General features: G+C 52.7%; 1 protein-coding gene across 1 annotated transcript in view; it reads right to left on the reverse strand.

Annotated features, from left to right (window-relative positions):
- Positions 1-2,950: 2,950 nt before the first annotated feature.
- LOC116474478 (acid-sensing ion channel 2) overlaps positions 2,951-12,086 on the reverse strand; it is a 271,244-nt gene continuing 262,108 nt past the window's right edge. The window contains exons 7-10 of the mRNA XM_032162956.2: positions 11,078-11,169; positions 7,470-7,549; positions 5,851-5,919; positions 2,951-3,947 (exon numbers count right to left, since the gene is read on the reverse strand). Coding sequence (XP_032018847.1) covers positions 3,846-3,947; positions 5,851-5,919; positions 7,470-7,549; positions 11,078-11,169 — 343 coding nt within the window. The 3' untranslated portion in view covers positions 2,951-3,845. The remainder of the gene's footprint in view (positions 3,948-5,850; positions 5,920-7,469; positions 7,550-11,077; positions 11,170-12,086) is intronic.

The raw sequence follows: 12,086 nt of genomic DNA on the forward strand, positions 1-12,086 counted from the left end.
AAATGGGACAACTCCCTCAGTCTCCCTTGTCCACCAGACTTCCCCAGTTTCACACTAAGGAAATGAATGCACAAATAGCTACATGTTTGATGAGAGGATCATAAACCCCCCCCCCAACCCACTGGAATTTAGACTGTGTCTTTTGTTAACAGCCAATTAATAATAATCAGTAGCTGGCTATTGATTTGCTGTCTTGAATTTCCTTTTCTTTTTTTATTGAAACAGGTAAAGAATGTAGACCTGGTTTAAGCTGGACAAGGCCAGAATCCTCAAATCCATACGGGTGCAGACACATGTAAGCCCTGAAGCAATCCAAATGTGTCTAAATATTCTTTGCTCTATCACAAATGGATCTAATCTTTTTTTCTGAAAAAGAAGCCAGAAATCCAATGAAGCAGTTCAAATTGTAATTTAAGCTATAGATTTTTAAAAAATTTATGAAGCTGCTAAACTGGAACGAGGCAGAAGCATCAGAGAGACTCCCGACTAATTGAACAGTCATTTCATTTGGTTCCTGTCCCTGGTAGGAGCGGTCCAAGGCCAACCTCTGGATCCCTGTTCTCCTGTATCTGACAGTGTAGATACCAGCGGGGCATTTTCCAGCCTGATGTAGTTGTGGACGAGTTTGTCTCAGTGGAGGGACTTTCACACTCTTGCCAAGTCTGGAAAACTGATTACTGTCAGTCCTTCTTGTTTAAAGTGAGTCACCTTGGTGGGTCTACAAATGGAATTGTGAACCTGGGAGTTTAGGGGTATAGCTTCGGCACTGCCATTAACTCACTGTGTGACCCTAGGCCAGGCCCTCTTCTCCCCTTGAGAGTCTGCTCAGTCGGAAAATGAGGACATTAAGCTACCTGATCCAGCAGGCCTGTGGGCCTGTGGTAATGGCCCCCAAAGATGTCCCCATTCTAATCCCTGGAACTGGTGAATATGTGACCTTACATCGTAAAAGAGGCTTTGAAGAGGTGATTAATTTAATAATCCTGAGATGGGAAGGTTATCCTGGATTATGCAGTAGGCCCAGTGTCATCAAAAGGGTTCTTTAAATGCTGGGCATGGGGGCTCACACCTGTAATCCGAGCACTTTGGGAGGCTGAGGTGGGCAGATCACTTGAAGTCAGGAGTTTGAGACCAGCCTGGCCAACATGGTGCAATTCCATGTCTGCTAAAAATACAAAAGCTAGCCAGGCATGGTGTAATCCCAGCTACTTGGGAGGCTGAGGCAGGAGAATCGCTTGAACATGGGAGGTAGAGGTTGCACTGAGCCGAGATCATGCCACGGCACTCCAGCCTGGGTGACACAGCAAAACTCTGTCTAAAAAAAAAAAATGTTCTTCAAAAATGGAAGAGGGAAACAGGAGAGAAGTCACAGTTAGAGGGAGATGTGCCTGTGTGGATTTGTGACAGGAGAAGGACTTAACCCGTCATGGCTGGCTTTGAAGATGGAGGAAGTGGTTGCAAGCCAAGGAACGTGGACAGCCTCTAGAAGCTGGAAAAAGCAAGGAAACACAGTCTCCTGTAGAGCTTCCAGAAAGAAATGCAGCCTTGCTGACACTGGGTTTTAGCCCAACGAGACCTGTGTCAGACTTTTGACCTATAGAACTGTAAGATAATACATTTGTGTTGTTTTAAGCCACGAGGGTAGTAGTTATTTGCAATGGCAGTGATAGAAAACCATACAAGACCCTTTCTGGCAACTTTACATTCTTTAAGAATAAAACCTAGCTTGGCTAACAGCTGGCAGCCCCATCTGGGAGAATGCTTGGGAAGAGGCATCACAGGGGCCCTCTGTCCCAGCTGCCTTCTGCAGTCCCCAGGACTGCCAGCTCCTGGCCATGCTTGGGCATGAGCATCCCACTGGGCAGGGGAGGCAGTGCTGTTATGGCACTTCGAGTCTCAGGAGATCATCTGGTCCTGCATCTTCCCTTCACACAGGTAAGGTATTATCTTCGTCCAAAAACTCAGGGAGCTGTGCCTAGAGAGGGGCACGGTCTCACCCACTGTCACACAGCTACTGAGAGCAGAAGGCTGTGGGGCCAGGGCTCATAACTCCTGGTGGGAGACTCTTCCATTTGTCACACTGGGCAAGTAACTTTTCCTCGTGTTAGCGGGTCACGAAGGAGAGACAGACAGGGAGGTCGGATGGCAGAACAGGACCGGAACCCTGAACCCCTGGTCTAGCCAGTGCTTTCTGAGCACCTGTGCATGAGGGGAAAGGTACAGCCATATTAGGCCTTTCTTCACTGCTTGAGGAGAGACTTTGGGGTGGGAGTAGTGGGGGCCGGGCGGGAAAGTGAAAAATGAGGCTAAAGGAACTGCTGCTATGGAACCAGCATGGTGCTAACGATGAGGATTCTGCCTGAACAGGAAGTTCTCTCTCACACCTGGAGGCTGAAAAGGGCATGCCCTGTGCCCATAACACCAAAAGGCACCTCCCAACTTCTCATTCCACCTCTAAGAACTCATGGGGAGCAAGGCAGAGTGCCAGTGTGACCTCTAGGGGGACAAGGCAGGTTGGTTTGCTGGGGGTGGAGAGGCCAGGAAGGCTTGTGTGTGGCAGGGGGGCCATGCTGGGGCCTGTGTCCAGCCCAAATTCACCGATGGGGTCAGGAGGGGTCAGGGTAGCAGACAGATCACAGGGGGACACAAAGTCCTTTTTGATGGTTTCCATGTCTGGGCAGCATTCTCCAGGCCATGTGCCTATGGTCCAGGGCAGCCTCCTTCAGAACGCGGGCTGTGACCCATCAGTGGGACTTGAAGACATTTACAAAGTTGTGAGCAATCATTGAAAAAATTTAGAATAAACATATACAGTATGCACATTCTGTAAAGGTAAGTGTTGTTGCGTAAAACTTTACAGATACACAGTCTGCAGTTTTGACCTGGCAGGTCCGACCCTTTCCTAGGCCCTGGAGGGAGAGAGACTTGGATATGGAGAAAAGGCGGAAATAACTCAGCCATTTCCACAAGACCAGCTTTTAATATGACTGTGATTTGAAGCACGAATAAATAAACGCCAAAGAAAATGGAAAAACCAAACCAAACCTCAGAACATCAAAACTAAAAAAAAAAAAAAAGCATAAAACGAAGCAAAACAAAACAAATCTCCATCGGACAAACATAAAAGCCCCCCTACCCCAGATAAAAAGAATCAGACTGTACAAGCTGTGTCACAGGGAGAGAAGAACGACATGGGCACCATGGGTGAACACAGGAGACCCCCGCCCGCTGGCTGCTGTGCCACCGTCACAGGTGCTGGGGCGGGAGGGAGGTTGGCGCGGGTCACCTTTGGCGCCAAAGCCCCATGGGCCAGCTTGGGTAAAAGGGGGTTTGTGGGCAGGTTAAGAACCTTCACAAACGACACAAGAACTGAATGTAGCAGAGAGTCCCACGGGTTCCCTCCTGATTGTGCAGTTCTGATTCCGGGGTGGCCTCATGGTGACTTTGGACCTGGAATCTGGTCCCACTGCACGGGCAGCGGTGTGGACACTGGAAACCGCGTGGAGGAGTGTCATGTACAAGACAGACATGGAGGTGGTGCCATAAGAAGTCTGAGCATGCAGGTGCTTTATACATCTGGCAGTGAGATGTGATGGCAGGTTCGTTCTTGGACAGTTCCAGAGTGTGACTCATCTCTCCTAAGAGGGACGCACGGCGGGGCCCAAGGACGCGTCGTGTTGGACGTGGCCGGAGCGAGGTCTAGGCAGCTAGTCTGTAATGTGTGCATAGGGGGCTCTTGCTTCTTTCCAGCATCAGGGGCCATCCCACCTGAGCTTGCTGTTCCTTGTCCTGGGTCTTGGGCCTCAAGGTCTGTTTGGAGGGGGTGCTGGGTGGCTCGAGGGATGTCAGCAGGCAATCTCCTCCAAGGTCCCCAGGGTCGTCTGCAGGGGCACGTTCACAGTGTGGCTGATGGTTTCAGAGTGGTTTGGCATTGTGTCACAAGTACTCTGGAAGGGAAGGGTTGGTGGGAGTTTATTATTCGCTCAGCAAAAATTCATCGTGATGCCACCAGCGGCCCAGCCTAGGCCCTGGGGAAGGTGCTCCCCACTTGTGGGCTGCTTCTGCTCCAGACATCTGATAGGCTACTTTACCATCTTGGGGGCATGAGGCTGAATGGAATCCTTACCATTGCATACCTGGGTGCCCCCTATGGCAGTGAGAAGGCTCCATGGTTTGATCGGCAGCTGGTTTGATCCCTCCTAGAGGTGCCCCTCATGTAACTGGACCTATAACTGAGTGGTCTCTAGCTTTGGGGCTGGATGGTCCTGAGTCCTGACCTCTCCCTTGGGGGCCTCCCTCGGGGCTATGGTGCAGGAAGTGCAGCCCATGGCTAGGCCCGGGGCAGGGAGGACCCGTGGCTGAGGCCAAGCAGGAAGGGTAGAAGGCCTTAGAGCTCAGAACCAGAGCTGGTCAGAGCTGCCCCAGGGACTTTTAGGGTTAAGCTGGACCCAGGGAAATGTAGTTGTGGGTCCCTAAGCGGGGAGGGGCTGAGCTGGCAGCACATGAATCTTCAGGGTGGTTCCCAGCCTGCAGTGGGTGGGAGGTCAGGAGGGATGGGAGCAGGGCACGGCTAGCCAGGAGGCTGTGCCAGGAATTTGGGGAAGATTTGATGGGGCCACAACTAGGGGAGGAGAAACAGGATGGAGAAGAGGCTGTGATGCTGAGACCTTCTGAAGCAAGGAGGGCTCTGGGGGTGCAAAGGGAACCACTTTCTGAGCACTTACTATAAACTAGGTGCTGTGCTGACCACTTTGCCGGCAGGATCTCACTTAACTCGGATGACAGCCCCCTGCAATCTGATCTGATGCAGATGCTTAGAGAGGTTTAATATGTAACTTGCCCCCAGGCACACAGCCAGGAAGCCAGAGCCTTGGGATCCAGCCAGGCCAGCTGAGGCCAGACCGTGGGCCCCTTCCACACTGCCCTCCCCTTCCCCTCTTCTGTTCCACAGAGGCTGCAGGGGACCAGAGAATCAAAGCAAGATTTGTAGACAGCGTGTGGAACAGAAATGGAATCCATATAGGGGGAAAGGGCTGGGATCCATTTTGGATTTGTTGATATTAAGTGGGCGGTGGTCACTCAATGGGCACCGTTTTCCAGGGCTGGAGTTGCTGATTTGGGGCCCAAGGCTGGATGGGGAAAGCTGGCGACACCCTGCACCCATCAGCGAAGGCCTGTGCCCAGGAGTAGACTGAGTTTGGGAAGGAGAATGACCAACAGCCACAGAGGGGCTGCCCTCGGGCTATAGGAAAGAGAGGCAGAGTAGGACAGTGGTTAGAAGTGCTTGGAGGGCAGCTCTGACACTCAGCAGCTGTGGGACTTTGGTCTCTGGGCCTCAACTGCCTCAAATACAAAGTGCCTGACAGTGCCTGACGTCCCAGGCATACAATAGTCAGTAGCTATAATGGGCACTATTGCTACTACCAACTTCATGGGGCTCCATACTCTATCCCTTTCGAATGGGATGGAGGGCCAGTGACACTTTGCTTGTACTTTGCCACCACTGGGGAATAAGGGAGTAGACGTACAGAGCCTGTCCAGTTCTCCCCCTGCTGTGAGATGAGGGGAGCAGCTGTCTGCCTGGGAGAAGCTGGATTGGGCCAGGCAGGTCCTACACTTGGAAGCATCTCCTGGTGTCTGCTGCATCCATACTGGCTTCTGGGATGAGTCTCAGAGAGAGGCTCGAGGCTCAGCTGGAGTGCCCTTGGATTTGGGAACTGACAGCATGTCCCAAGCTATGGAAAGGTGTGCAGTGAGTCACATCTTTCCTGCCCGGCCCCAGTATCTGGTTTCGTACTGCCGGTACAAGCCAGAGCAGCAGAACAACTTCAATCCGTGAGCTGCTCTTACCACATTCTCATCGTGGCTCCCTTCGTCCTCCTCTTTGCCAAGCAGGTCTAATAGCTTCTCTTTGATCAGCTGCAAGAAAAGCAGGAAGGGGTTGGTCAAACCGGGAGGAGGGTGCAGAGGTAGAAGGGACCTCCCTCCATTGGGCCCCGCCGGGGCTGGCAGCTGCTCGGGCTGTGGCTGGTCACACCGTAGCACAAGCCCAGCCTGGCAGCCAGCTCCAGGTGCCTGTCTGTCTCAACCCAGCCTTTTGGCTGAAATGGGATTTTGTTGCAGGAGATGGAGCTTGGAATAGGTAACGGAAGGCCCTGCTTCACAGCGTGGACTGCTGTCTTTGTGGCTGGCGAGTGTTAGTAAGTGGTGTGTGCTGGTATGCTGGCTCCCTGTCTGTCCTCAGGAGCAGACTGGGACCCCCTTTCTGTGCCTGGGGCTGGGGGACAAGATTATTATTCACTTTCTAGGCCTGACACTGCACACAATTCAGAAGACCAGGACATGCCTGAGTTCGTAACATTTTACTCCTAGCAATAAAGGGTAGTTCTTAAATCTGTTACCTGGTGTGATTCAATTGCCATAACTGTGTACAGTTTTCCACAAAAGTCAATAAACAAAGCAGAATAAAATCTGGCCATGGGAACTGATGCGGTTTTGGGGTCACTGTGCTGAGAGGCATGAGATTCTCCATAGGAGCCTGATCACTGGGGCACGACAGGTCCCTACTGTGGGTTCTGAGCAGCCTTTGGTCATGAACAGCCCCCTCCGAGAGGCAGAACATGGTTCTGTAGGCTCCTGTCTACTGTTCCTGTTTGGGGGACTTCATAGGTCCAGGCATTCTTTGGAAGTTCTAGAGCCATTGCCATTTTCAGGGGCACACGTTGGAGATGAAGTGCATTGCCCATCTCACAGCCAGGGGGATGGAGGCCTCCAAGGGAACACCCGTCCCTGGGATAGTGGCATCCACAGGCTCGCTCTCAGAGATGCAAGTGAGAAGGCTGACCAGCTCTGGGAACCCTTAGTGTCAGAGAAGCTTTCAGAGGCCTCGTTCCAGCTGCCTGTTGAGGGAGACATCTCCCCAGACTGTCAGCAGCTGGGGCGGCTGGCGTGCCCTGCTGTCTTCTCGCTCAGGATTGGTGAGGACTACTGGGAGGTGCCCCTTCCCTAAGACTGGCTGGGCCACAGAGGACATGACTCAGGCAATGGGCCACCCAGAGGGCAGTTGTGTGTGGGTCGGGGGAGTGTGTGTGCAGGTGTGGACATGCCCGTGGATGAAGCCACCACCTCCAGCCCAGCTGCAGGAGGGGCTCGGAGCTGGCCTCAGCACAGTCTGGCCCCCTTCCTCTCATCCCTCCCCGTCCTTCCCTGCCAGTGTAGATGGCCCAGTGCTGTTCCAGCTCCCAGAAGATAGGCCTGTGTTTCTCTTACATCTACCGCCCCCCAAAAAATTCCCATCCCCTTGCCCCACAGTGCCTGGGCTTCAGTGATCGACTCTATTGGTGGACAGGAGGGGAAGCAGGCTCTGCATGGAGAGAGGCACCGCCTTCCCTCTACCGTGATTCTGAACCTGGGGCACGATGAGGGCACCAGCATGCGGTCATTTCCCTGCAGGGAATCCCAAATCTTACCTCATAAATATAATCAAAGAGCTCTAGTATTGTAAGGATACTAGCACCAATGAACAATCCCATCTGACCACCAATATCACCTGGAGAGAGAGGGAAAAGACCAAAGCTTTGTTTTTATGCAGCTTCCAGGAAGGGTGAACAGACTGAGATGCAACCCAGACCTTCTGAATGGCGCCCCCTCCACGGGGAGCCTGGGCCTCGTTGTGGGAGGTCCAGGGCTTGGCAGCTCCTTCCCTCACTGCACAGCTCTGAGAGCTACTGCTTTTCGGCATTCAGTGGGGTCGGGGACTAAGCTGATGGCTTATTGGAAGGGCTTAGACAAGATCTCATGACCCACAGGGCTAATGGGGTTGTTCAGTTACACTCAGAACCACACCGATTGGGTCCTGCTTTGACTCAGCTGGGAATAGGGAGAATAGAGAGCTAGGATGTGTGTGGACTGGTGGCAGGTGCCCTGGGTGGGAGTCTCGGGAGGAGATGCTCCCCCAACCCAATCACGGCATGGGCTTCAGGGCCACCTTGAGGCACCTCTCACCCTTGGGATAAGGTCATAGGTGTCTCCTCTCTCCCCCATCCAAAAGTTAGTGTGCAATTTTGACTCTTTCTAGAGCTGAGGTTCTTACTCTGGGGTTTATAGGCTCCCATTGTTCAAAGTTTTTCTGGATTTGTCTTCAGATTCCCCTGCATCCAACTCTCCTGGAAGAATAGTAATCAGCGTTGCTGCCTGGATAGACCTAGGCCGATAGAATCAGAGCCTCTGGGGTTGGGGTCTGGATGTCAAGATTTGTAAGTTCCTGCTGGGGGTGAGGTGCGTTCTCAGGCCCACCAGAATTTGAGAACCACTCTCCTGGGAGGACTGCAGATGGCTGGAGACTCTCCTGAAATTGAATGCAAAATGCGTGTGTGCCTGGGCATTTGTAGCAGGGGAGCCCATAGCTATTATCAATTCTTAACATGGGTTCTGAGTCCTCAAAAGCTTGAGATGCTTTGCTGCAGAGGCAGTGTGGCAGAGCCGAGGGCTCTGAGGCTCTCAGTCCAGAGAGTGGCCACCAGCTGGTTGTGTGGCTTTCATGAGCCCCGACTTCAGGAGCTTTGTCTCCAAAGGATATTTGGTGGTGGTGGCAGGATGGAGGGGGTTGGATGAGATGAACTATGAAGTTCTTTCCAGCCCTAATCTCTAAGACTCTCAGTCTCTGGAAAGAGGGGTGGGAATTGGGGTTGGGGGGGCACAGTTGGGGGTGGCTGGACAGTTCTCTTGGAGATGCCAGGTTGACCTCTTGGCCTGAGAACTCTCTGGTGGGTAGATCTGCCCCACTCCTTCTCAGCTTATGGCTAGGTGGGGTCCAGCACCCACATGCCCAGGTGAACAACACAGACGGTGGGGAGAGGGCTCTTCCCAGTGGAACTTGGTGCTGGGCTCAAATTGGCTCCCTCTCATTCCTTTTCCATCACCGCTACCTCTCACGGCTTTAATGGAGGCTTCTTGGGGACTGTGTTCTAATGGATATGTATGTCAGGGGAGGTGTGGGATGTACGTGTACAGTGTGAGTCTGTAGTGGTATAGTGTGGGGTATGTGCCAGGGTCCAGGGTGTGTGCACGTATTTGTATAAAAGCAGGCAGGAGGTCTGGCTGTTTATGATTTTATGTAGGTGGCTCTCTCTGAGTGTGTCTGAGTGTGTCTAAGTGTGTGTGAGTGTGGGTCTGTGGAGGTGAGCAGAGTGTGTCTGAGTGTGTAGAGCATGTGTAGTGTGGGTGTGCTTGTGTGTGTATATGGGGGTGTGTGGGGGCTGTGTGCATGGGTGTGTCTCTGTAGCTGTGTGATTGGTACGTGGGGCTGTAGAGGTGTGCATTTGTGTGTGTGGTCCTGGTCCACCGTGGGTGCATGAACCTGTAGGTTTGGTGCATGCGTGTGCAGATTGGGGTGGGGTATGCTGTGGGTAGTGTGAGTGCTGTGTAGTGTGCACGTGCATGGACACCAGGAGGTGAGAAAGGGCCGCGTGCTGCTGAAGGAAGGGGCCTGATGGGGCCTGATGGCTGAGGGTTTGCAAGCGGCACACGCTTTCATCACAGGAGGTCCAGATGGCAGCATGAGCTCCTCAGCCGGCTATTCTGGGTGGGAACACGATTGATGCTGAACAAGCTCATCCTCATATCTGATGCAGACGTGACAAATTCAGAGCTCAGGCCCTTCTTGCTCTCTATGTCTCTCTCTCTCTCTCTCACAGACAGAGAGAGAGAGAGAGAGAGAGAGAGAGAAAGAGACGCACATAGAGCAGAGAGACAGAGAAAGACTGTGAGCCTATGCTGGGGGAGGGCAGGGGGTAGGAAGAGGCCTGTCCTGGGTCCTCTTTATGGAACTAAAGGGCAAGGCCAGCCCAGGGGTGAGTGAGGGGTCTATGTCTCTGGTGGGGCCAAGGGCATGAGTCTCTTGGCTCAGTACCTTTGGCCACAATGACTTCTGAGGCTGAGTGACAGCCACTTTAACCCAGCTGGGACCGAGCTATGGTGGGGAGTCCCCAGCCTCCTGGAGAAAGTGTAGAAATGCTTAGCCAGCCCCTGGACACACCAGCTGAGCCCTGAGTCCCTCGCATAATGACTGTCCAGGTGCCAGAAACTACTATTTATGGACCTTTTCTGGGCTAGGGGCTTATCACGTTTAACCATCACAACAAGCTCATAAAGTGGGTTTTATTAAACCCATCTTGCAGATGAAGAACCTGAGGTTCAGCAAGGTAAAGCTACTTGTCCATGTTCTCATAGCTGGTGTGAGAAGCCAGGTAGGAGGCACCTGCCCCTTCCAAAATGCTAACGTCACCTGGTTCAGCTCAGGGAGACAACAGCTATTTCTGTTTCTGAGGCACAGGCATCAGATCCTTTCCTGAGAGTGAGTGGGAGTTGAGAGAAGGGCTCTAGAGCAAGTCCTTTAACTGCGCACTCTCAGGGGTCTTGTGAGTTTTGGGTTGGGCTAGGGTAGGATGGAAATTAGCTGCCTGTATCCATCATATGCCACTGGGGCCGGGGAGCTCATGCGAACTTGTGTGGGATGGCAGCAGGTTTGTAGATACCTGGGGAGAGTGGCCTTTCATTTGTGTTTGACAAATGACTCAGTCCAGGGGGCAACACCTGGCCTTTTGGATGCAGCAATGTTGCTTTTGGAGTGAAGCTCCATCAGGGCCCTCACCTCCCAGGCCCCGCCTGGGACCACCCACAGTTCAGCCTTCCCTCCTTCTCTCCTTCTGATACCTCTTCCCCCTCTCCACGGCCCCAGGATCCTGACTGCAAGCTGGGTCAGAAGACCATGAATTCCAAGACTGCAGGGCTAGAAAGGCTCAGAGAGACCTTTAGGCTGACCCTCCTCATTGCATAGATGGGGAAAATGAAGCCAAGATTGGGGAATAAATTGGGCCTGAAATTCCACCCCACTGGGGTTCTTTCCATTCTGGGAGAGGAGCGGTGCCAGGAAACAGGGAGTAATTATTAGTAAATCAAAAGGTTAGACTCCTCCGAGGCTATGTGTCTGTCTGCTTGCCTCCCATCCACCTGTGCATCCTCCCTCCCTCCCACCCTCTATGAGATGTGGAAATTTGTGCAATAGACGCCGACTTACCAAGTAAGGCAGCAACTTCATACGCCTTCTTCTGTTCAATTGTCTCATAATTGAGAGCTTCAAAAAATATATCCAGAACAAGGATGTTCTCTCTGCAGAGAGAATAGTCAGTACCATACACGGTTAGAGCTATCAGCATTCACAGGGAGCATCTAATACAGCTTTCCCATGGAAAGATGGAGAAACAGCGGCCCAGGAAGTGAGGTAGCTTGCCCAAAGTTAGAGCTGGTTAGTGGCAGAGCTGCGGCTTCAAGCCAAGAAGCCTGATTCTCAGCCCAGGTCTGGAGGCCTACACCAGCTGCCTCCATTTGTTGCTTATTTCTGTCTCCCTGCTTTCTCTCTGCAACCTTTGCAGGAGTCCTGCCTGGCTTCCAGGCCTCTGTGCCTCCAAACGGCCTACCTGGTCCTCAGCATGAAGGTGAGTTTCAGTAATCTTCTGACAAGGCTTGTCTTGGCTAGGGTGCCTGCTCCAGCTGACTTCATGGGCAGCCCCTGCCCACTCCTGAGGCCCCCTAAATTCCCACTGGTATTTACAACAAGCTCCTCCTGGTGGGAGGCCCTGCTCTGGCATTGCTGAGTCAATTGCTGAAGTCAGGGAAGGTTTGTAGGGAGCAAACTTACATCTGGCTGGGGGGTGTTCTGGTAGAAGCACCGCGGCTTGCTTTGCTCCTTTGGGCAGGTGTGTGAGTGAGACACATCTTGGCAGTAAAAGTCGTTACTGCCTGCAGACTGTCTGCCAAACAGCAGGGCCTGGCATCCCCTACAATTCCCGTCTCCTCCAATGTGCTCACAATGCCTTCAGTGCCCCTTGTTCTCAACCCACTGAGCAAAAGCTGGCCCAGGATGGGGTCTGGGGACGCTGTTGGCAAGAGGGAGGGGCTGGCGAAGAGAGGAGCAGATTCTTCTTTCTGTGAGCAGGGCTCGCAGGGCAGCTGTTCAAAGTATCACTTTCTCTTGCTTGGCTTGCCACAGCTGCTTCCTAACAGTTCCCTTCTTCCCATCTGCCTTT

The sequence above is a fragment of the Hylobates moloch genome, unplaced genomic scaffold, assembly GCF_009828535.3.
Source record: "Hylobates moloch isolate HMO894 unplaced genomic scaffold, HMol_V3 SCAFFOLD_10, whole genome shotgun sequence".
Taxonomy (NCBI): Eukaryota; Metazoa; Chordata; class Mammalia; order Primates; family Hylobatidae; genus Hylobates; species Hylobates moloch.